The sequence below is a fragment of the Anthonomus grandis genome, chromosome 3, assembly GCF_022605725.1.
Source record: "Anthonomus grandis grandis chromosome 3, icAntGran1.3, whole genome shotgun sequence".
Taxonomy (NCBI): domain Eukaryota; kingdom Metazoa; phylum Arthropoda; class Insecta; order Coleoptera; family Curculionidae; genus Anthonomus; species Anthonomus grandis.
The window spans coordinates 11,942,000-11,968,981 of record NC_065548.1 but is presented as its reverse complement, the minus strand read 5'-3'; the positions used below and the strand labels follow the sequence as shown (position 1 = coordinate 11,968,981).

General features: G+C 30.4%; 1 protein-coding gene across 2 annotated transcripts; it reads right to left on the bottom strand.

Moving 5' to 3' along the window:
• Positions 1-4,929: 4,929 nt before the first annotated feature.
• On the bottom strand, positions 4,930-26,740 carry LOC126734421 (uncharacterized). Of its 2 annotated transcripts, none has more exons than XM_050438041.1 (6): positions 26,561-26,740; positions 8,740-8,925; positions 8,530-8,687; positions 7,873-8,479; positions 7,662-7,820; positions 4,930-7,608 (listed from the first exon to the last, which is right to left on the bottom strand). In XM_050438041.1, the coding sequence occupies exons 1-6, from the start codon at positions 26,567-26,569 to the stop codon at positions 6,496-6,498; spliced, it is 2,232 nt and encodes a 743-aa protein (XP_050293998.1). In that variant the 5' UTR covers positions 26,570-26,740; the 3' UTR covers positions 4,930-6,495. The 2 variants fall into 2 exon arrangements, with proteins under 2 accessions (XP_050293998.1, XP_050293999.1); XM_050438042.1 differs by having other exon boundaries at positions 7,662-7,814.
• Between the last annotated feature and the right edge of the window lie 242 nt (positions 26,741-26,982).

The window sequence follows — 26,982 nt, the reverse complement described above, 5'->3', positions numbered from 1 at the left end:
TCTCGCACAGCTGACGACTTACCCTCTCTATAGCAGGATGAATTTGATTTATGGCCTTAAGGGTGCCAGTGCTTTTGTACATTCATTTTCTCAACCAATCAAACAAAAGAGATTAATCTTATTGAACCGGCTCTAAGAAAGGTAGAAAAGGGCTTGTAATGTTCTGGTGTTCGTGGTTTCAGAAACACTAGAGGCCAAAACCAAAGAAGATGAAACTGCAGCTAGCAAAGCAGAAACTGTTCAGTATCTGGTAAAACTTAAAACTAATTTGAATGCAGGAACTATAAGAGCCTTCAGGTTTGGATAACAAGATACAAACAAATGTAAACCGATCAGAGTGGTATTTTACAACAATATATGGAAGCTAGTGAAATACTTTACGTTATAAGAACCAATTGGAAAATGAAAATGTTTACATTAAATATGACCAAACCTAATAGCAGAGAGCCTATCTTAAAACTACTAAAGAAACTTAAAAGGGGCAAAAAAGAATGTAGAGGGTGATCTGAAAATAAAATACATTCAAGGTAAATAGTAAGGTAAGTAACTATTACTAAAGCCATAAAAAATCAACAGTCAAAAAACCGCTCACAGAGCTAAACCTAATGTACACAAATGCAGGTTCCCTCATAAGCAAATTACATGAATTCCAGGCCTCTGTGCACTAAAAAATTCCATCTTTTATTTTTTTCACTGAAACTTAGGTACATAGCAAAAATCCTGATTCAATAGTACTACTACATTACTATTCTTTCTACAGACATTATAGAGAAGACCAAGAGAGAGGGAAGCATATTTATTAAAAATCACATTCATAATGAAAATGAAGCTGTTTATCCAATTACAAGAGAGTATAACATCAACTGTCAATCCCATACTTTTAAAAGTAAATATAGGGTGCCAGACATTTACTCTAGAGTTTATATATAGGCCAGAAATAGTTAAAAATAACTTAGAATTGATTACTGCCCTAAGGGATATTTTTAATAAAAGTAACAATTGCATCATATTTGTCGACTTTGATCATTCAGAGATACATGGGCAAAGTCTTTCTGTGATAAAAGCATTCCAAGCAGTAAAGGAATTCCTTGATGCACCTAAAGGATGGAATTGCAAACAATTAATTACCAAAGCTACTCGGTACAGGGAAACAAAGGTTTCGCTTCTACATTGAGACAAAATTTTCATCCTCCCATTAAGTTTTTTGGCTATTTCAGCTAAAAATCCATTAAAATAGGCACTAAGAGAAATATTTACTACAACAGTAGTTTCGTTTGACTATAATATCTTTTAACTGTAGTAATTAATAGAGTCGTTTTTTATAAAGTATTTTCATTAACCTAGAACACTAGCTTTAAAGAAACAGCAGACTCAATTAGAAGATACGGTAAAGTACTTTAGTGATATTAAAAAGTAATTTTAATCTTTTATAAAGCCACACCACCTCTTTTAAATAAGTTTGTTTTTCAAACTAGTATACTCGATTTTTAGTTTAGGCAAGCCCTTATTTTTCTACCACAAAATAGATTAGTGATCTACAATAATTTTTTTTTCACAGGACATACTAAAAACACACCATTTAAGTGCAATTTATTGTATTCGGGCATTTATTGTACATTCCATCGATGATTTTTGTAAAACATTGATGGTATGATTTTGATACGATGTTCCAGAAACATTTTACTAATTCATTATTGCACGCGTGTGAAAGTTTTAGCTGTGATCATAAAATAAAAAATCAAAATGCTTTTGAGGTAAATTTTAAAAAAATGAAAAATTCACGACCACGAACAATAATTGTATACCTATATATATGAATATATAATAAAAAGCAAATAAATAATTTCATATATCCAGTTTCTGACTAATAGTCGTCTAAGAATTATGAATAAAAATATAATATTCTACCACTTCAACGCAATATTACGTTTAACTTTCTACAGATATTTTGCAAAACTATCCCAAAATTATCTAAATTATGTATTTAAATTAACCGCCACAGAAATGACATAGTTATCTTTTAATTATTGGTTGATTAGTTGTTGACGACGTGATGCAAACGTGTTCTGATACTTTTGATAGAATTTAATGTCAGAATAATATAAAAGAAAAAATATAGACTAGAAGTATTAATCTATGGTTTAATATTTAAGATTTCAATGGTGTAATTTCTTGTCGTTTAATTTTCGCATTTGTAAATGAACTTAGTTGCAGTAGTTGCAAGGGCTTAAAATTTGTCTATTACTTCTGCAGGTGGGTAATACTTTTTTATACCCCTAGTTCCAAAAAACAAAAAAAAATATGCAAACAACGTATGTAAATAGGTGTAATTTTTGTTATTTTTGTCTAGATCCCTATGTGTACATACAATCGATCCTAAGAGTTGTAATCTTAGGAGATTCCTCTATCTGGCGATAATTAATATTATATACAGCCCAATTTTCCTTAATCAAAATATATCGTAAAAACTTGAATATAAACATTTTAATTAATAAGGGTTCCAAACACATGAACAATAATCAAGGTGTGTGCTCACAAGAGGCCAGAACAATAATTTGATTGATATTACATTAGGAAAGTCTCTTGTCCAACGCTTAATAAAATCCAAGATTTGAAGAGACTGAAAATAGAGAATATGAGAGGTACGTTTATCATACGTATCTACTGGTAGTTATACTGGCCATCAAGTCTCTAACTTGGGATACACAAACTAAAAGATATTCATTTGTGTTGGAAGATTTGAAGAGACTTTGTGAAAATGGAATATATGAGAGGTATGTATGATAACTCGCCATCAACTACCAAGTCTCTAATTTGGGACACACTTACTAAAGGATATTCATTTATGTTCATTTATTTGTGTTCATCAAATGATACTTTCACATTCAGTTCCATAACATTTTGACCATCCGTTCTGTGAACCCTCATATAAATTTTCAGATCATTTGCGAACATAAGAAAATTTGTAGGTATTTGGAGTAGAGATATTGAAAAAGTACCTATTCGTTACAGGAGTACTCGTTACTCATTGATACCCGAAGTAACGAATACCGAATTCAAAAACATATGATTACTCTGATCTACCTAATACCTATACTCTATACTATTTATACAGCATCAAGCGCAGACCACCGTACGTATGTATGCACGTTTTAAAGTTTTTTCAGAACATAATTTCAATTTGGCCAAAGAACACTTGGAAACAGAAGTAGCTCGGATGATAGGTGCAGAACGCCGGGATTTACCACGTGAAACTGAGCATCTACTAGAAGAAGCAGATTTCGAAACGGAACGAGAGAAAAATTTAATTTGGGCAGATTTTGATAAAATTGCAACTGCGGGAAAAGAAATTGATGCAAAAACAGCAGCTATTTTAGAATGTCGCTCTTATATGTCTGAGGATCTTTTGAACAGAAAAGAAAATCCATTAGACTGGTGGAAAGCTAGAACGGCAATATATCCTCATCTTTGTAAATTAGCAAAAAAATACTTATGCATAGTAGCAACATCAGTCCCATCTGAAAGGACATTTTCCACCGCAGGACAGATATTGTCAGAAAGGAGAAACAGGCTAAAAGGTGAAAACGTGGAAATGATCATTTTTTTACATAATAACCAACATTTATAAGTTTTATTTTTCGAAATGTTACGTTTTGTTGTTTTTTTTATAATAATAAAAAATTTTTTAAAACTATATTCTAATTAATAGGTAAATACCAAATCAGCATTTTTATTTTTAATTAAATTTTAATTTTTTTAAATATTTATTATTAATTTTTGTGCATGATTATTGTCAATCGATACCGATAGCGGTATTTTACATGCAAACACCAATAAAAGTAACACAATTAGTACAGTAATCATAGTAATCAAAGTAACGAATACTTTAAATGATTACTTAATATAGTCGAGTAACGATTAGTAACAAGTAATCAAAAATAACGAAAACCAACATCTCTAATTTGGAGAAAATAAGATGACATATCAGTAATATAAATGTTAGAGAGTAATGGACCAAGTTTAGAACTCTGTGGTACTCCACCGAATAAAATTTTTTAAGTGGCACCATCTGCTAAGCATACCAGTCAGGTAAGATGTTAACACGCAAAGACGTTATGCACTCGATCAAATGCTTTGGGTAAATCGGTTACAACGGTTTCAGAAGGAAATCGGTAACTGTAAGGAAGTTAAAGTGCGGAAGAAATTCAAACTGCTGATTGATAAAACAGCCCTTTAACCTGGTTGACAGAAAATCACAGACATGGCTCTCGAACACTTCGCGGATACAACTTAAAATACTTATAGGTATATAATTGGTTACTTGCAACCTGTGCCCTGATTTAAAGATGAACATAATGAGACCTGATTTTCAAAATTTTAGAGAAACTTCACTATTAAGGGACATATTAAAAATTATAAAAAGTGATCAAGCAAGTATAAAAGCACTGTTTAATAAGATTAGAAAGAATATGATCAGGACCGGATGGGTCCCTTACTTATGTCCAAGGATAAGAGTTTCTTATAAATCATAAAAATAGAGATTCTATGGCAAGATAAGTTAATAGTACTCTATAAAAAAGATCATAGAGATTATAGACTTTATCCATATGAAATCCATTCCTGTGAAAAGAATTCCGCAAATAAATTCAATAAGCAACAAAATTGCAATAGGATAATTTCATTATAAAATACTTAAATATTCCCAACAATTTTTTACTAGAACTTCGAAAATTAGACGCCTCAGTTAACAAGTATCAGGAAGATAAGAATAACAGCCTATCTGAGACGTATGAACAACTACAAGTAATACTAGAAGAAGAAATTGAGGGTAAACGAGGGATAGGGACAAAGAAGAATTTGCCATAGTAGTCGCCAATCTCAATAGAGATCGCATCTGAGGAGGAGAATCGAAGAATAAAGAAAAGATAATAAAATTAAAATATTTTTATTAAACATATTTATTAATATAAACTTGTACATAAGAAAACAGTGTTTACTACAAAATATTACTTTATAAATTATCCTAAAAGACTAGAAAATATTTTCCGTTAAGAAACAGTAATAACTAAATATTAAATAAATAATAATAATATTTAATCAGTAATTCTAAATAGCACTTCTGCTTTTTACATGAAACATGTATATATTATTATATTTTCAATATATTGAGCACCGATATGTTAATTTCATATAAAATCCTGAATATTTTTTTTATTCTAACCTAATGGCAAATCAAGATATATGTGGTTTATACAGGATGTCCTAGGCAAAAAACATGATAAAATCTTAAAGAAAAAAAAATCAGTAAAATATGAACAATTATATTCATAAACGGCAACGTTGCATCGCTTTTTTGCGCAAGACTCGGGACTTAGCATACTGTCGGTGCAACGTTGCCAGCTTGAGCTATTAAGAATTTTGAATGTCCTGTAAATGTTTGCATTTTTATATATTTATTTACATAAATTTGAATCAAATTTAAAAAAATATATATATATAAAATTAAAGTTATCTAAAAAAAAATTATATAAAAATTAAAGTGTTTGTGTTTCTTCTTCTTATTTCTGAGTAGAATCAATCTAGCAAAGAATCAGCGGTGCAACCCCAAAACTATTTGCGAAGATATCTATCAGTCTTTACGTTGACACAATTTGAAAGCAAAGAGTAGTCTACAAGATCTTTATTATATGATTATTAGCAGTAAAACTGAAGAGCACTGAAACCCTTATTACAACTTCTAAAAGCATATTCGTATTATCCTAGACACAGACTAACAGTTATCAGTAATTAGTAGCCTAAACATTTAGATCAATAAAAGGTAATGCAAGTCAGACATCTGCTTATCACCGAAGTAGCATTTTTTACAGACTTACTTGATCGTTACAAAAATTGGCAAATTAAATATATAGAGCAAAAGAAAAATTGTTTAAAAAAATAAGCACAGAATGGCTAAACAATCAATAAAATAAAATAAAAATCTTTGAATATTTATGAATGATTGATGCCTGTGTTGTTGCCAGCCAGGACTAATATTTTTTTATGTAAACACTAAAAAGTATAAACATTAATTGATATATCATAAATCATAACCATTAGGGCAACATTGCTGTAAAGTTAAGGCACAACTGCCTTGAGTTTTTGAACTTTGACGGCATTGCCAGTCAAGAGTAATAAAAATGTTTCTTGTTTCTCGTATTTTTTCAAAAATAAATATAAAGTTTATTTAAATAGAGAACCAATAAAATCTGCAAGGAAACATAAATATCGTACATCTTATCAGCAGTAACGTATTCCAATTCCAAAAAACTAAATAATGTCATGCTATTCAATACTGACAACGAATTAACCCAATACTGTGATGTTGCCAAACATTTAAAACAACTTTATCGTTCCCTCTATTTCTCATGTTTTTTCGAAGTATGCTTCGGACACCCCACATAAATTTACAATGCTGTAGAGAGAATTAACCAGAAAGCCTATAAATCCCACGCCCAACTAATTCAATGGGAGTCCAAACGAACTTGAATACCTATAGTTCTGCAACACCGGTGAATTTTGTGAAAAGGCACTTTCCTGGTTGGACCTCAAAGGCCTCAAATTGCTTTGCGGATGATTAAAACCTAAATTTCCCTCCAAATTGGATCTGAAAAACCGATTTTGATTTGACGCTGGTTGGACGCTCTGCTGGATGTTAATTTGTTGAGGAGCAGTCAAACTTCCCTCGAAATTTGACCTTAAGAACCTATTTGGATTTTGTAGAGAGGTTTGATATACCTGGGTGGATTCCACATTGTTCCTTAGACCTCTAACATTTTGCTGGCTAGAGAGTACATTTTGCTGCCTCACAAACCGGTTATCAGTAGGGAAGTAGCCCAATTCATGCCTGGGAGCAAAGGGTTGCTGGGCTGGCACTATAGAGAAACTGTTTTGGTTAAAACCTGGATTGGCTGTCCCTACTTCTTGCCTCAAAAATCTATTTTGGTTGTTTAAAGTCTGAAAAGTTTGCTGAGGTGTGACAAATCTGTTTTGTTGCAAATAGTTTACGTTCGGTTGCACCAAAGTCGAAACTAAATTAGGTTGCTGCCGAGTAGCATCGTATATATTATTCGATTGTAAAGCAAAGGATTGTTGATTTTGCACTTTTGGCAAAGCAGGAATTTTCTTAAATCCAGTTGGTTCTTTAGTAGGTAATATTTGAGCGTTTTCTGGAAGTTTTCCAGCTTCTAGTAGGGGATCATAGCTGATGCTGGGCAAAACAGTAATATCACCACTGGGTTTCGAATTGATCTGGTTTTGGGTAAATCCAGTAGAAATAGCATCGTTTGGTGTAAACCTATTTAACACAAGACTGCTAGGGTCCAAAGTAGCCAGCTTGGTGACAATTGATCTATCTGGTTCGGTAAAAACTGGATCAAACTGGTTAAAGTTTTGGTTTATGGCTTGGTTGAAATTCTGCTGACTAAAAGCTTGGGTAGGCTGATTTGTGTTTCTAGCAGCAAACCTCTGTTGCTGTAAGCGTAATTTTTCTAGCTCTTGTTCGAGGATTTGCTGCTTTCTTAGCAAGTCTAAGTTGTTAAAAGTAGGTGATTGAAGGATATTCTGATTTGTCTACAATAATATTAAATTAGTATCATATTTGCTGAGGAATTAGAAAGCATTACCTCTTGCTGCTGAGTCAGTGTAGACTGTTGCTGAATAGACGTAGCTGCTTGTGATTGACTTGGAGCATTTTTATAGATGGGTTCCACTTTTTTCGGTAACCCTTTTTCATCTTGGTGGACGGTAAAGGCTGCCACCAATGGGGCAGTGAAGAACTGAACCTTAAATTATTTACAGTAAGCCAGAAAACTCAATTTCACAAAAGTTTCTTACCTGCTCCACTTTGGCTTCATTTTCTTCAGTAGAGACCTCTGTCGCAGGCTCAGTAGCAGCATTAACATTGCCATTTTCATTTTTTTCTGGAAAGCTATTACTTTTAGCTTTATAATTAGTCTGGATGAACTTCTGGCTGGGTTTTACATAAGCCACTCCAGAATTTTCTTCTTTAGATCCTGAAGGTTTTACGTATGATTTAAGAACAAACGGTTCATCCACAGCCTTGCCAATAGAAAACTTTTCTACGAGTATTGGCTTAGACGCTTTTTTACCCTCGTTGTTGTTAATAGCGTTAAAGTTTGCAAAACCTGACTTGGCTGATTGGAACTTCTTTTGTTCACTTTGAAGTACGTTTTCTTTGCTATCGATACTTCTAGTTTGAGGGTTTGAGTTGCCATTTTGAGGAAGTATATTGTTGGAGGCGCTTGTAATAATTTGCTCTGCATCCTTAAATGGATCCAAAGGCTTATCTTCTAGAGAAGTGATGGTTTGGCCTTGCAGAGCTTCACTTTTTTGAAAAAGTACAAAACTGACTTTCTGAGTTGATGTGTCTTCTTCAGATTGTGATGATGCTTCATTAGATTCTGAAGCTGGAGAGGATGATCTAAAAAAGCTAATAAATAACAGTTTAAATGAAATTTTATGAACTCTTACTCTTGTATGGGTTGAGCTTGTTCAACTAGAGCTTCCTCAGGTTCCTCGTTAGAATTTTCAAAGATAGTAATCGCACTGGCTTGTGCTTTTTTCACATTTGCTTCTTCCTCCTCACTTACTTCATCACTGTCCTCGCCTTCCTCAATTTCTGACAGGGCCTGCATTAAATAGAATTGAAAAATTGTGGATATTTCAGAAACATTGACTTACTCTCAAAAGTGCGGAACGTAGTTGTGAATCTAACAGGACCGGACTGCTCTCGGAGGTTTGCTGCTCTTCTATTGATCCTTCTGGTAAAGCAGTTGTTATTTCAGGTTTGGATGTTAATTCTTCACTGTCTTGTGCTAAAGTTATTTGGGTTGTTGTTAGGGCCAGGAGAAAGAAGGCTTTATAAAACTGGAAATAAAAAGCCTTATTAAATAGAGTATGGAAATATCATAGTGCATAGATGTGACAATAATGAAGAACCGGGGAAAACGTAGTTTTTGCAAGAAATTTCAGCTCGGTAAGTTAAATCATTAATTCTAGTAATTTAACTTTTATTAAACTATTATTAAAGAAAATTCTTATCTTTACATCAATACGATAATTGATAATCTTTTCGTTCTCTTCTTCACCAAATGATTAATTCATAAGGAAACCGACGTCCGTGGTTTTTATACCGTAGATAATCACGTCTTTAACACTTGCATAAAACATCCTGCATCCATGTATAACATTAACCCACAAATTAACCGGAAAAAAATGCACCTCCGTGAAAACAATTAATAATAACCGCGCAAGAAAACCGAATATGCACGTTTTTATATCGCTTTTCCTTATAAGGCTACTTACATACTTAGGTAACGCAAACAGATAAAAGTGATTTCGCCGATTTTGATCATGATGATGATCAGCAACATCACGCCCATAGTAAGCAAGTACGTGTTGTTGTGTTGACTTCTTGTTCGATAAGCTTTCTTTTTGCTTGAAAGCATAAGAATGTTTTTAAAGTGGTATTTGGTGTTTGGTTAGTATAGGTGAAACTGTATAAAATAATCATCAGGATGGTGATTATTACACATCTCGATGAAGCTCGGAATATTTCTAAATAGCTGAAGTTGATATCGTTTAACTTCAAAGGATGTCTGAAAGATATATCTAGAGTATCTTTCGAAAACCTCTCTCTTTCAGGATTGTCTAGGATCTGCAACCTTCTAGCATCTATTTAATATATCTGATTATTTTTATAGAATTTCATATATCTTTGGATTATCTTTTAACAATCTAAGGTTACTTTATTGGTGGCTGTCCAATGGTCCCGAAGAGTTGAACTAATAAATCTTGAATGAAAAAATAACTTTGTCATCATTCATTCCTCCTACTAACAATTTATTTTGTTAGTGTCTTGACAATATCTGTTGCAGTGGACTCCGTCATTTAAATTCAGTTGTTCCACTGGTTTTAGATTCATTAGTTGGATCAACTATTTGCTACAGTCTTTCATTCATCTAGTAGTCAGACCTATCATTTAATATTCTCTAGAATTTCGTATCACCTGTGGCAATGCATAAAAAATAGCTCTTGGCACTTCTTTCTATAACCTATCTCTCTCAATAACTTTGATTTCTGGATCTTCCAAATTGGACTTCAATATTCTGTTATCTCCTATTAAGCTTTATTCAATTGATCCATTTTAGAAATAATTTTTTCCAATAACTCTTTACTAAAAATGTAAATATGAAAGAGATATCCAAGTTTCTTTCATTAGTTTTTTTCTTTTCTTTAATATTAAGCTCTTGATCCTTGACTGGTCTTTTAATCAATTTTAGCTCAAGTTAAATTCCATGTAACTTACGACTGCTAGCATCTTTATAAAGAATACTTCTAAGAATCTTTTGATTTCCTCTCAATATTACACCGTTATTGATTTGCCTGGATGCTTGGCTTCCACTAATTTGTAGGGGTAAAACGTAGATCTCTAGATCTTTTCAACAGTCTTGGATCGCATTTGTCGCATCTCTTTATACCAATTACAGTTCAGTTAATGGTGTATTTTAGTTATTTCTTTCTATAGTCTCTGGCTTCTCTTGTTTGGGAGTTTCTTTTATAATTTCAGCTATAGCTTTGAATATAATACTTAAATTAATTAATTATAGTCATCAAGGGACCTGCTGATTTAAAATAGACTAGCTTCAAAGAACTGGGTCTTAAGTTTCCAATGGATCTTTCTCATAGTTCTCCAGATTTCATCAGTGATCTTCTTTTGGATACCAGCGTTTTACTGGATATGTTTCCAGGTTCATAATCACTTTGATTAATTTACACTGGCTGCAAATAAAGAGAAAACCAGTGACAATTTCACATATTTTTAGATAAGGCCTTTTCTTTTAAAAACCAATCTTGAGCCATAAGTCATTAGATCAAATCCTTATGAGGTCTGTCTTTAATATGAATTTCCTTATTAATAAGGGAAATTTCACTTCAACCGATGACTGAAAAAGGTTTTTTTTTTGTATAACCTATCTCTTTCAACAGTCTCTAGGATCTTTTTTCTTGATTTTTTTCTTAATATTCTATCACCAGTTCATACAATAATCTTTAATTCATCGTCCTTTTAAATTAAACTTCAATCTTGTCTCCTTGATTTCCAGTTTCAATTTATTCATTTTGATATTGATACTTCCAGAGACTTGATAAAAATCAACCTTCAACTTCTAGCCTTTGAATCTTTTAACTTTTTATTGAACAGCATTGATTTACTGTATCAAATATCTTAAAGAAGACATTATAGGAATGAGGTGGTAAGTCAGCAAATTGGTCTTTAAATTGTGTATTGTAAATCGATATCAATCATTTTTAAGCACGTTTCAGTAATCACAAAATCATTTGCCAAGAGATATCCAAGTTCCTTCATTAGTTTCTCAGTTTTTTTTAAATTTTTCTTTCAATATTTCAGCTCTAGATCATTGACAAGTTTTAATTATTTTCAGCTCATGTCATGAATCTTATGATCTTTCTGAAGGATATTTCTAAGATTCTTCTAATTCGCTTCCACTAAATCGTTAAGCTTATCTTAATTTGTATGGGTGTATAAACAAAACATACAACTCTAGATCATTTTAGGTAGTCTCTTTCTTTCAACAGTCTTAGATCTCGCATAGCATTCTCTTCATACGAATTACTGATAACTAAGTTTTAAGTTATTATATTTAGTTATTTCAGTTATCTCTTCCTATAGTCTGTGAGCTCTCTTGTTTCGCTTTTTTTTTATTTCAGCTACAGTTGATGAGCAAGTAATTATAATAATTAATTTTATTATAGCCCTGATGTTATTAGAAAATGGATCAGAATGTTTGAAGCTACTGGATCCACAGTGAAAATTCATAATCCAGGCCGCCCAGGAATCGTAAGAAGTGCAGAAAACATCGAACGAGTATGTCAATCAGTCAGAGAGAATCCAACTTTATCTGTACGGAGTCAGACGACTACTCTCAAAAGATCATCTTTATATAACATTTTGACCAAAGACTTGCATCTGCATGCATATAAGATACAGTTAGTGCAGGAATTAAAACCGAGGGATTACAATACACGGGTAGAATTTGTCAATGAAATGATGGAATGATTCGTCGATTTCAATAACATTTTATTCAGTGATGAGGCTAATTATTATGTAAATGGCCACGTAAATAAGCAAAATTGCGAGTACTGGTCTGACGTTAATCCTCACAGAAAACACGAACGTCCACTGCATAGCCCCAAAGTGGTCGTATGGGCTGCTATGTCTGCTGATGGCATAATTGGGCCGTATTTCTTTGAAGATCAAAATGAACGGGCACTTACCGTTAATACCGAGTGGTATTGTGCAATGTTACAAGATTTTCTTGCACTATCTCTCCGACAGTTTCAAGGTTTTAACTTAGAAACCTGGTTTCAGCAGGATGGTGCGACATGCCATACGTCAAATCGGGCAATTGAAGCTGTTCAACAATTATTCCCCAATAAAGTCATTTCAAGAAGAGGCAATATTAACTGGCCTCCTAGGAACCCGGACCTGTCGCCACTTGATTATTTCTTATGGGGTTACCTCAAAAGTAAGGTCTACGGAAATAATTCAGCTGATACAAATCAATTAAAGCAAAACATCCAGGAGCAAATAAGATTAATATCAATGGAACTGTGTGGACGGGTTATCAATAATCTTCGTTCTCGATTTGAAGAGTGCATACAGCGCAACGGACACCATTTAGACAACATTGTTTTTGGTTCATAAATTTGCCATAAATAAATGATCATAGAAATATGGTGTATTTGGTTTATACAAACATCACATTGCTGATACTCTTTTTGGACACCTTGTAAAATTCTTGTCCATCATTCATTTTTATTCTCCATTTACTGGCTTATATCCTAAATTATGATAAAGGAAATATGTTCTGCTCAGTGTATAATAGCCCTATTCAGTGTGTTAAATTTTGATAGTGCTTGAGAATGATTGATATCGATTTAGCTAAAGACCAATTTGCTGACTTACCACCTCATTCCTATAATGACTTCTTTAAGATATTTGATACAGTAAATCAATGCTGTTCAATAAAAGTTAAAAGATTCAAATGCTAGAAGTTGAAGATTGATTTTTATGAAGTTATGAATTCTCTGAAAGTATCAATATTGTTTCAATCCATTGAAAAGCGGTTGTATCTACGAGGAAAATTGTAAGTACCTTAATGGTGAAGAAATTCATCAGCTTTAATATTAAACTAAAACCAATGAAATCGGTAAGTGATTTTCAAAATACGTGATTTGGAAATTAGGAAATATAGTTTGTATCAAAGGAAATTGATAGTTTAGGTTTCGTGAATAATAAAATTTAAATATATGTACAGGTAGAGATACTCAGGATGATACTGATAATAATACTGATACTGATAATGATACCAATAATTGATGGTTTATCACTTGATTCCTGACTTCGTGACAGTGATTCCGTTATTCTTAAGGGTGGTAGTAAAGGTTTGATGCCTTGACTATGCCATTGCTCTTCTTTAAATTGAAAAATCACTAGAGGTATCTGAGAATCCATTGTCCTTGAAGTTAAATAATAAATATAATAAAATATGTACTTAGTAACTAAATTGGTAATATTGACATGATTAATGGACTATTTGCAAACTGGGTTTGGCCACTACATTATGTATTTTTACGAGACGCAAATTACATCTCGGTTACATAATGGGCAATCAGATATTGGACCTGCTAATATTTACATAGTTTTTGTTAATGAAATAAACGGAATTTATGGTTATACAAATATAAGTATGCAGATTTAATACAAAATTAATATTTTTTTAAGTTGAATTTCAAAAGAATCATTTGCATTTTACATTAAATCAGGATTAAGTAACATTCAATTTTAAGTTTAAATTAATTTATTAGAGGGTGCAATATTTTTTATGAAAAGGTCAACATTTAGTTATCATTTAAAAATTATTGTCATGATTTATTATAGTTTTTTTCTGACACACATATAGATGCAAAAAAATGAGGCAATAAATTCTATGTATAATTAACATTTATGCTAGAAGACATATAGATCCTATGTAACGTTATCTCCAATAATTAACTATAAAATTTCTTATTCTTTATTAAATAAGAATGGAAAATCTTCGTGGCATTCCGACTTTCTATTCTGTGAACTTCTATTAAATGCGTGAACTTTAACACCTTCTTGAAGAGGCGTGTATATGTTTAATTGGGTCCATTTATTGCTTCACGATAAAGAAAACTTCAAATTATTTCTTACAGTTTGGTCAAGAAAATACGCATATTTCATAACATATAGACGTAACGTATCACATATGGAAGATACTATGAAATTTACATTATTTTCTCTATAGGCAATTATTTCGCAAAAAAAAGGTCTACATACAAATAAAACGGTGATTAGCGATTCCGAGATATATTAAGGAGTTACTATGAGTGAAAGCAGTTCTTACATTGTTTGCAGGTTTGTGAGAAATAATTAGGTTTGATAAGTGATTCAATGAGGAATTTTTGCTTTTTTTTCTAAGTGTACTGGAATTGTCACTTTTTGCAATATGTAGTAGCAAAATTATTGTTTTAAAAAATATTGAAATATTGATATGCAGCAAAATGTACTTTACCACATAGACGTATTAAAATAAAAATATTTGACATATTCAATCGTTTGCTTTTTCCAAAAATATTTCTTTAATCGTCATTTTTTTCATTGACTTCTCCATTCCTATTTTCTTGTGATTTTATATATTTTTTTTGTTATATTTTATGACAGGGTAACATTTTAAAAAACGCGTTAAAAGCTATTACAAGACGTAATCTTCACTTTCCTTTCTGCTTATTTACTTTTATTATTTACATCACTATTTTTTTTATTCCTCTTTTTCTTCATATAAATATGAAAAAACGATGGTGCAAAAAGTTAAAATTTACATTTACTTGCTTCTCTTTCTTATTTCGTCTTTTGTTCCTCTTTTTTTAATTCTCTATGTGTGCTGGTTTTTTCCTTATTATATTTCTTTCTTTTCCTTTACTTAATTAATTATTATATTTGATTAAATATTATTTTCAATGGTCTCTTTTCTTCAATTTCTTTTTAAACAGCTCACTCCATAAATATAATTTAAATATTTTTTATGATTATGTCCTTTTTATCTAAAGGTACACAATTCAGTACCTTTTTTTTTTTCTTATTTCTTGTATTTTCTTCTCTTGTCCTAATTTACTCTCCTATTTTCCTTTCTTCTGGTATTTTTTTTTCAGTTCTCTCCTTCCTTTTTTGATCCTTCTTCTGTCTTTCTCTATATGTCCGCTTCATGAGGATTCATAAATATATTTATAATAATTGCAACATTAAAATTTTTCTTTTTAGCAATTTTCTTATTATCTTGTTCCTTTTGTTTCTCTATATTACAATAAGATACTGCCCACTGAAATTATTTATATACGTCTTATTTAACGATCAAATGTATATGATTCACAATTTTTTTCCCATTTCTTCGTAATTGTTTCTTCTTTTTCCCTGTTCTCCTTCTTTGGGTTCTTTTAATGTTTCTTCCTATAAATATGTGACTTAAGTGAAATAAAGTAAAAATATGCACTATTATTATATTGTTTACCTTTGAAAAAATTCATATTCTCATCTTTGTTCCCTTCATTCATTTTTATATTTATTTTTCTCCTCTTTTTCTTCTTCTTTTGACTTCCTAATTTCATTTATGAAGACTCCTTTAATATAACAATTGCAACAAATTAACTTTTCTGCTAACATTTTCCATCTTTTTTCTTCAGTCTCTTCTTCATTAACCTTTTTTCCATTTCAATAATAAGTTTAAGAAAAAGTTCTTAATTCATGCCTGAAATGAAATTTTCTTGACATTTGAACCTCATCATCAAATTCTGAAATATTCATAACATTTTCGAAACTAGTTAAATTATAACACCTGTATTGGTAAAAGTATATTTATTTTTTCCCACCCTTAGACATTCTCGTTAACATTTGCCTTTCTACGTGACCTGATTCATTTCTCTCGCCAATTTTGATTCATACTCTGACAAACTAATTCCGATCATCAAATTTTCCTTTCAACATCAATAATCGACGAAATTGATTCTGGTACTTGGCCCAAGGCACACACACCCAACCCATAATAATTCACCGAAGTACCATATCAGGAAACCGATTGGTAATGCCGACAGCCGTAAATTATTACGATCGAAAACGACCCAAATCGTTAATCATGATGATGGTTGTTGGCATAGTCGACAGTACTATACGGGGTTCAACTGTGCAAGTGCGCGGTCAGGTCACAAATCGTTATTAAAGAAAGTGAAATTGCACGAATTAAGATGGTGTATATTATTATCATTCCAGGGTCGGAGCTGCTAAAAATTAGAAGTAAAAGATTGAAATGACGAAAGGGATGTGTTCTATAAACCCTTTTGCAAAAAGGCTCAAACTAATCAAAGAACCATTGAATCTTGAAAAGAGATATGGTTTCTTAAGCATTTGTTAAGTATAGCACAACACCAACTACCTGAATCCATAGCTAGACTGAGATGTGTTTATTAAAATTATTTTCAAAAGAGGTACTGTTGATAAATCTAGCACGGTCGCATTAGAACGAGTTTTTGCACTTCACAGAAATGCTGTAAGTGTTTTGGTCAGATATAGTGAGGATATAGTTTGATTAGTATATTCAGATATAGAGATCAGATATCAGACTATATTCAGATATAGTTTTGGTCAGATATAGTGAGGATTCGCTAACTACCTTTCAAGCTTTGCTAATTCTTATTTTGCTAAAGAATAATATGTTTGTATCATATAATAAATGAAGAGACCATGAAAAAGTCTTTAGTTCCATAGGAGTTTCAAAAAAAAAATATACAAAACTTTTATTAGAATTTCAGAAAAATCTATGAATTCCAAAATCGAAGATCCTGGAGCTGATTACACAAATTGGTTGTTCAATGTTCAGTCTTGTTTGTGATCAATTATGTTTTTTTTCTACCTTTCCTGTGGTTTCCTGGTTGTCTTGCCCTAAAGAAGACAAAAAGCAGAAACACGTTTACCGCCTTTACTTCTTCGCTTCCTATGGATTATCGCGAAAAACTCGTCCTTTTGCAGTTTAATTCTCCAATCTCTCTTTTTTTCTTTGAAACTATATTGACTGAAATTAAGATAGTATCAGACAGATGCTTCCTTAATGTAGATGCTGTATTTTTCCTCCAAAACCGGAGGTACTAGAGCTGAGTACACAAATTCCTGGTTCATTCATGTTCCTGATCCCTTATGTTTTTCCTTTTTCTCTTTTCTGATTGCCCTGCCCTAAAGAAGGCAAAAATCAGAAACACGTGTCAGCAGGTACCAACTATACTTCTTCTTCTTCGCGTCTTACAAAGTATCCCAATAAACTTGTCCTTTCATCGTTTAATTCTCCGATCTAGCTTTCTTTCTTTGAAAGTATGAAATTATTTGAAAAAGTATTAAATATTTAGATCCACTAATTGAAGAAGTGACATGAGTAACTTTTGAGGAAATCAACTTGAAAATTTTTGAAAAATTGGCCGAATCAAACAGTTTTTTGATTACGAAGAGGTAAAAATTAGTTTAAATATCAAAGATCCATATTTAAAAATTCTTTTCGATACAGTGGAATAAAATGCTCCTTTGAAGCAGTAAATCAAAAGTATTTTAAGCATTTTGTAAAAAAAACTATTAAGAGAGAATCTATTATCTTTTTTAGTTTTTGTTAGGTTGAATCAATTTTTTTTGCTATGAGCATGAAGATATCATAAATATGATAAAAGTCGTCCTAAGGGAGAAATAGAGAATAACCGTGTTGAACAGATCAACATATGATTTTTTCGTCAATTTCTGAAACAGAAATAAATATAAAAAATTTGTAGTCAACTACTGGAAAAGAATTTTTTTTCGAAAACTCCATCATTTTTCTTTTTAACAAAATCTATAAGACATAACATCGTTTTAAATAAAAGTTTAAAAAAATATTTCTAAACGGAAATTTTTATTTTTTTTATGCCTTGGCAAAAATTCTTAAGAGTTTAAACTCTTTCAACGTTTAAAATAGGAAATATTAAATATCATGTCAAAATTTTTTCACTTCCTTTATGAAGGAAAATAAAACAATTTAAAAATAAAAAAAACACGTTTTATTAAAATTTTGAGCAGAACAAGAAAGAAGTGATTTGCATTTTTTGAAATTTTTAAAAAATGGCTTAATCAAAAAAGAAAATTCTTGCTATAATGGTAGAAATTTATAACAGGAGAAATTAGGACTCGAATAAGATTTTTTTTTAATTTAGTGGCATTCACAAGAAAAACAGGCTACACATCAAAATACTGAACAATATAATTTAAAGTTAAAATTAAAGGAAAAAAATGATATTCCAGAAATCGGAAGGGATAAAATTGAAATATTTATTTACACAGATAATCTTGATTATTATTCTTAGGATAACTACATAATGCATATTGATCGAAACGTCAAGTATAATCAATAACTAAACCTCTAAAATTTCAATTTAGGTGGATAATACCATAAAATTAATTTTTATTTAATTTTATATACAGTGATGGGAGACCACTAAAAAAATTCTAATGAGAAATGAATAATATTTAAGAAATTATGGGCAAATTACGATTTTTGATTTGTGCATTAGTCTTTTTTTTTAAGAGAAAAATAATTTCATTTTAGACATTTTTTTCAAAACTAATTGAAAAGTTTATTGTTTTTTTTTAGGAAAAACCTTGTCATTAAAATTGAAAGTAAAAGATCTTGGCTCAGTAGTTAGTAATCCTATTTTCTGTAAATTCATTTTAGTACCTAAAATAGAATTACTGTAAGATCCTTTAAATCCACCTAAGGACATTCTACGAATATTTTTTTTGTTTCTATAGTCTACTTAAGTTGGCAACATGATAATATGGGAAACTTTTAAATTATTATTTTTTCCCTATTTACAGTAACAATGCAAATGTATAGGATAGTTAGAAAACTAACTTCAAGGCTTTTGGAGATGTAAGTAATAAATTCATCAAAAAAAACGCCAATAACGGAGGATTGCTAATGATGACGTCTAATTTGAAACAATCCTCTCAAAAATCGAACATCCTAAAAAAATCCTTACGAACAAGGGCAGCTTTCATGTCATATTCTATTAACAAAGATATGGTTTCAAAATTTAAAAAAAAAACTGGTTTTACCCATACAAGCCCCAATCTATTCATACGTTATTAGCGTTATCTGCTTAAGGAATATTAGAAGATAATCCATTTATGGGAAGAATTTTTTTTTCGGATGAAGCAATATTTTTATCAAATGGAACAATCTCTTCCCAAAAGTTTCGTTGCTGTAGTGATACTATTTCAAATGTTGACATTAAAACTAGCGAGCCGTATGCATTGAAAACAATTGGGTGCTGTGAAATTAACCGAATCTTTAAATGCAAACCGTTATTTACTCTTTTTAGAGAATAAATTAAAAGATTTTCTTGACAACGTTTCCCTGCTTCAACGTCAACAAATATGGTTCCATGCCACAGTAGGTTAGATATAAAGCAATACGTTGAAAATTGTTTTAATGAAAGAGTTATAAATCGGTTTTCGGAAATTCTTTGCAACCTCGCTTTCCAGATTTGACGCCACTCATTTTTTTCTTTTGTTACATTACATTACATTACATTACATTACAGGTTATTAGACGTACAGAATCGGTTTAGAGTATTACTACTGTTGTGATTACAGTATTAAAAAACTACAGTATTGAGCATTGAAAAACTTTTGAGATGGAACATTTACCTGTATTGAAAGAAAAGGCATCAGCGAATTGAAGGAGCTAATAATGTTCATTAAAATTACTACAATATTAAATTATTATAATATTATTTATGTAAATGAATCTCTAAAATGTTACAAGACAAATATTAAGTAATTAAAAGGTTACAAGTGTTCAATTAAAATTGAGAGATTACTTCTTTTTAATAAATATTTTGTTTTGTGAAAATTACTTTCTGAACAGAAAGGTTTGTATATTTGTAATAAATAAAAAGTTCGGTAAAATGTTCTTAAACGTTGCTTAAACGTTCGGTACCCCTAGGTATTTTGACAAAAAATTACAAAAAATTTATTTTAACTACCAGGATGTAATTGCATATTTGAACATCGTTTTTATTTCTAACCAACTTTTTTTCATAACAATTTTTGGCATTGTCAAAACCAACTCTCTCTACTCTTATGCAAAATTCACATTTTTTGCAAACCTCATATACGACTAATAAAATTTGATATTAAATTATGGCATGTTAGGTTTTTGACCATGCAGAACTTCTGATAAACAATAATTTTTTTCATAAAACTAATAATAACTAGTTTCTCATATGTTGCCAATTTAAGTAGACACACTGTATAATATCGCAACAGGTGACAACCTTTGTCGATTTATGATCGAATTACTTAATCGTTTTAACGGCATCTCGCTAACCTTTTATTTGTAAAAACCGACCTGGTTCAATGGAGATGACACCAACTTTCACTCGGTGGTTGAAGAATTTCGCTTTTTCACACATTCCGTTAACCAGTCGATTAGGTTTATTGGCTCTTCAGATAAAACAGGTTTGTTACAATGGGAGATTTTTTCTAATCATTGATGATGGATAAGAAAATAGATACTGATCAACTCATAAAAGAATAACTAATGAGAGTCTGCTGATGCACAGAAGAAAAATATGATTAATTACATAAGTCTATAATTATAAATCAAATCATTATTATATTCTTAACTTTTTTCAACAAATGACACGAGTCTCTTAATTGATTATAATATATCTAGTAATTAGTCTGTTAACATCATAAAACCATCATACTTAATAACAACAGTTATAAAAAGTTAACCTTTAAAATTTAAATTTAAATAATGATTTATAATCTCTGAGACCTTCAACAAACTTCTCAAAAAACATAATTATTTCATGTCTTTTCCGTATGAAACATTTCTTGCATGAAGTTTTAAACTTAAGCCGCACCTGACCTTCTGTCGCTTCGAACTCAACATTTAACCCTAATTTTTAAATATATTAAGCAAGACCATGCATTATCTTTGACCGAAATGCCATAGAGGTTAGAAACCCGGCCCACCTAAGCTATTGTGGTATACTTATCGGCAAAACGAAACCATTATTAAAGATCTCTCATCTGGAAACGTTGAAAATGCCATTGTTTTAATGGTAAAGTATTCACGTTTTGTTGAGAAATAGTATTAAGATGTGTTAGGTAATCAAATAGAGCTTAAGAGTGACATAATATTCATTAATTAATTTTTCTTAATTTGTAAGATTTTTGCTATAGTCAGATGTGTATATTTCTGAAACAATGTTTCTCCTAAGAAGCCTTAAAAATCTCCAGATGATGATAATCAGATGTGTCTGTCTACATCTTCAACATTTCTTCTAAATACCACAATTTTCCTATCAACAATCCTCGAAAATATCGTACTCATAATAGTGTCCAAAATACATGATATTCCTTGATTAAGTAGAGATGCTATTAGTTACTAAAGTATCTTTTTCTGTCACATTGTTAAAATTTACTAGCAGACAAGCCTATTATTTAACGTTATAAAATTAATGGTTTGGAAAGTTTTCTCAAGTTCGTCTCTCTTCAGTTTTTTTGATAATGATCATTATAAATATTATTATGATCTGTTAGGAGTAATTAACATTTTATTAAGAATCCTTAAAATGTAGTAAGTTTATCAATAATTTTAAATATTTTTGCTCCTAAGAATCATGTGAAAGAATTCTAAAAATATTCATTGATCAAGTTGAAATCAAGAATTTCATTTTCAATTTTTTTCACTAATTATTGATTATTGGTCCTTTCATTGATTTGGAAGTAATTATTCTATATTCTGTCACATTGTCATCTGAGAGTAATTAGTAAATTTTACTGATTTTGAAGCTTTCATTTTGTTTTTCTTATTTTTCATTGCTCTTGAATTAATGGAAATTTTAAGTGATTACCATTATCTTGGAAAAATTAAAATGCAAATTCCTTTATAGATATAACCCAACGATCTAAAAAGAAAATTTCACAAGGTGGTTATTTCAAATTTCAATATAATACTCGAAAGAGCTTTGAAGGGGTGTTGACGCCAAAAAATGCAATTTTCTACAAAAACTACATGACGAGTCAAATCGATCAAAAAACGACTATGGTATAATGAAAAACACAGAAATATTCGATTCTGAATCAACTACAGATAAACAAATTTTTATTTTAATTCATCCTTTCCTGGTATATCATAACATTTTGCTATGGCTAGATGTGTATATTTCCTTTAAGTGAAACAGTATTCCTTCCAAGATGCCTCAAAAATCAACTTTTTTCCAAATTTGGAAGGGAATCATGGAAAAAAAGTACCGCACTTTATGACAAAAAAATATTGAAAGATAAGACTATCTTTTCACTCACATTATAAAATAGGACTATGACCAGATGTGTCTGTCTATATTTGTAACATTTCTAAATACCATAATTTTCCTGTTAAGAATCTTCAAAAGTACCATGAGTTGATTCATTACTCTAAAGGTTTATCTTTTCTCAAAAATGTTTCCACTTTTAAAGTTTTATCTTATTATCTCTTGTTCTTTAAATAACTTTGCAACTTCTGTGATGATTAACCTTCATTCTCACCAAACTTTTCTTTTAATAAATCCAAAGGATCTTTCATGACTTGGATGATGCTGAGCTTGTATCAGCCTGAGTTTGCTTAACTTATTACAAGAATAATGGCAAAATTTAAAAAAATCAATTTCATCAGCAAATGTCATGTAATGAAAAAAATAGTGGTTAAATTACGCGATATTCCTTGATAAAGGAGGTGCTATTAGTTATTAAAAATATCTTTTTCTGTCACATTGTGAAAATTTACTAGCATATAAGCCTATTATTTAACGTCATAAAATTAATTGTTTGGAAAGTTTTCTCACGATCTTTTCTTTCTTCAGTTCTTTTGATATTATTATAAGTATTATTATGATCTGTTAGGGGTAATCATTTTTCTATTTAGAATCCTTAAAATATCGTAAGTATATCAATTGTCCTGCAGGTTTTTGTTCCTAAGAATATTAATTGATCAAATTATATAGAATTTAGTAAAGCATGGGTGAATATTGATTATTGGATAAAAACTGTTAACTTGCTTTTCCCCACAATTATTTTAATTTTTAGTCACATTTTCATTTTAAAGTAATAAGAAAATTTTACTGATTTAACTTTTTTCTTATTTTTAGTAATTGGTCTTCAGTGGAGCTAATGAGTGATTTTTCTTGGTTTTGGGAAAATTACAGACACCCTTATAAATAAATCCGAAGGATCTTAAGGGAAAATTTGATAAAGTGATTATTTCAAATGTCTACGTAATACCCAAAAGAACTTTGATGGATATTGACGCTAAAAGATCCAATTTTCAGCATAATGATGGTATAATGGAAAACACAGAAATGCTCGATTTTGGATCTGAATTGATAAAGTCTATCGTTTCTTTTCCTCTTGCCTAGCTCTACTCAACTTGGACTGACTCAATTTGGCTTTGATCTTTTCTTCTTATTTTTGCATGTTCTTGCAGCTTCTAGCTTTTACTTTATCATACATAGAATTGAATTGAGGTCTGTCGTCAACAATATCGAAAATGTATTTCTTTGGAGCATCAGAGTCGCTGCCTGATGAATTTGTTGATTATTGATTTCCTAACGTGTTCTTTTTTAGTCTTGTTCTTGTTCAATTATTTAAATTTGTCTTCTGGTGAGAGTTTAAGATCTTTTCATTTTGAGGGGTGTTTCTTCGATTTACTTTATCATGCCTCTCCAAGTCTCATTTCTCGAGCTCTTCTGGTCGTTTTTCTTTTAATTGCTCTCGTTCTTATGTTTCTTGCCTTTAAATGTCCTCGTTACTTTGTAACTTGAGTTTGACTAAAAGTCTCGTCGTTCAAAGAGCGTGTGGATTCTCAAAAAAAATATGCCTACGAAGAGTCACGGATCTCTTTTCCATCCTTTTCTCTGCTTTTGCATTTTGAGGAAAACCTGTTGATTTTTTTCAAAATTTTTAGTTAAATCAGTTATGTAATTTATCCAAAAATTTTTGTATAAAATTTCTTTCTCCAAATATTTCTGAAGGATTTTGGTATCTAACATTAAAATGGCAAACAACTAAATGGAATCTGGAATAACATGATATTTGTATGGAATAACATGATCTCCATAACTCAACTGCCTGGAAGTAATTTTTTATTTATTCCAGGAAGTTAAGTACATTTGACCAACTTTTATGGGATAAAGCATGTGTCACAAACTCAACTGCCTGGAAAATTGTCCCTAATTCTTCCAGGCAGTTAAGTACACTTAAGCAGCTTTCAGTGGGTGTACGTAGTAACATACTCTAACTCAATTGGCTGGAAGTATTTTTTTATTTATTCCAGGATGTTATGTACATTTGTCCAACTTTTACGGGATAAACTAGTCGGACTAAAATCATTTAACTTTTGTAAACGTCAGTTTTGCTGATGACACGCAGATCTGCATATGCTTTATAATACTAAAGATTCAAAAAAATTGAGTATTAATGAAGATCCTAAACTTTAATGTCTATTTTCTAAGGATCACAATTTAAAGCTTACTCCGAAAAAATCCAATGTTATGGTCTTTGGTAACCAAAAAAATAGTTGGTTTTTGTAGAGTAATTTAAATATAATTATAAATAATTCGTTATTAAAATTTATCGACTGTACTTAAAACTTTGAAATTGTTATTGATACTCAACTAAGATTTCAATAACATTTAATAAAACTTATACAAAAATCATTTTTTTCTTTGAAAATTTTCTACGCTGATAGGACAATATTAAGTAAATCTCGCAAAAAAAGCTTATGTGAAACTCTCGTGTTAACTAATTTTTGCATATTGTGACTATGTTTATGGTTTTTCCTTAGATTTGGAGAGCATTAATCCCATACAGAAGGTTTATCTATGGCCTGCGCAAATTTCATCATATTTCCACATTTATAAGGACATTGGGTAGTTAAAGATGAACGATCAGAGAGTTTTGCATTTTTCTTGTTTCTTATTAAAGATGCTAAATAATGCGTCTTTTCCTAATTGAATAAAACAGCGTTTAATAGTTCAAAATACCATTCATGATGTTAATATTACAAATGTAAAGAAGTCAACTATGACCCTGAATCCCATTCCAATTTACCAGCGACCCTTTTCATATAAGTCTGTAAAGCCATATAATTCAATACCATAATGTTACCTTACTTTGAGGTATTTAAATTAAGGGATTTATTTAACCTTAAAATTGTTCGAATCTTTGTATGTCTATATATATATTTTCTCTAATGATTTATATTTTTTTAATATGTTTAATATATCTATATAATAAAAGTAAAAATCAATTAAAAGTGTAGTAATTTAGGTAAAATTTATATATTTTTTATTTTAGTTCAGCTAATATATATCTAAAAATATTATTATAGCATTTTTGTCTGGTTTAGTTGAGTAGCGTTAGCATTGTGTAAGTTTCTGTCTTAAATAAAAGTCATTATATATTTAAACAGAGCGTCTGCCTCCAATTTTTGCAAATTAATACTAAAGACTCCTCAACATACTTCCAAGAGAAACTGCCAAGCGTTTCCTTAAATTTTCATAACTGCTGGTAACATGGCACAAAAGTCTTGCTTTGTCAAATTAAATAGAATTCTAAATTTTTTCAAAAATTTTCCAAATTTAGTATTTTATTACTACTGAAAGGTTTCTTCTTTTTATTTAATTTCTGATTTCTTAATTGAAGTTTCTAAGCACAGAATCATGATTTACCGAAAACTATTTCAGTCTCTTCTTGTTATCTATATCAGAAAAGTTAATTTATATTTTAAAAAATAATGAAGATGGCAAACTACTCTTTTTTTATGGTACTTAGAAATATCAAAATATTATTATAATGTTACCAAAAAAATTTTTTTTAATTGAACATAAACCACTATCGTTTATAATTGGCAAAACAACCTAGAAAGTGTAAAAAAGTAGTACATATTCACCTTCTATGGGATATTTATAAATATCTTACAAATTATATTTTTTTAATTTAAAATGTCCACATTTCATAGCAATACATTTTAATATATATTGCTTTAATATATATTTTACAATATATTGGTTGATAATCTTAGCCGTCATTAATTTAATATAATTCGGTCGTTAATTTACGATAATCATCAATAAGAATGAAATGATATAAGAGATGAAAATTATGAATTTTAAAGAAGCTACTTGCAAAAAAGTAAAATTTAAATAATTTAATTCTTTTTGAGTTTTTAAATTGAGCTCAAAAGTTACTTAAAAATTAGAAATTTGTCTTGGAATTTTTTGCAATATCCCCTAATATCCTAACAAAAAAATTTCTTTTAAAAATTTTAATAACATAAAAACATACCAAATTCATCTTTGTTGTAAAATTTCTTCTCCTCCCAAACAAAACGACCGCGTACCGAAAATGAAATTTTAAAAAGCCACCACCAGTTTCCCGCACAAAATTTAATAAAAACCCCAAATTGGTTTAAACAAATTACAACAATATACCACGGTATATTGCATATATGTATATCGCATGAGAATACTCGCAAGACTAAATGAATTAAAACCGTTGATGCCGCGAAGATTTCGATTTCACCCATCGATGCATGCCTTAACCTTCTGTGGGGCGGTGAGATTGAAGATGATCATCGTCAAAAATTTCTTCGATTTCTTCTGTATATTTAATATTATCATGATACGCCTATCATGATAATAAAGACGAGGAAGCTATGTTTGTATTTTAGTAGTAACGGTGTACACCCTTTCTGGCAAATTAATGTA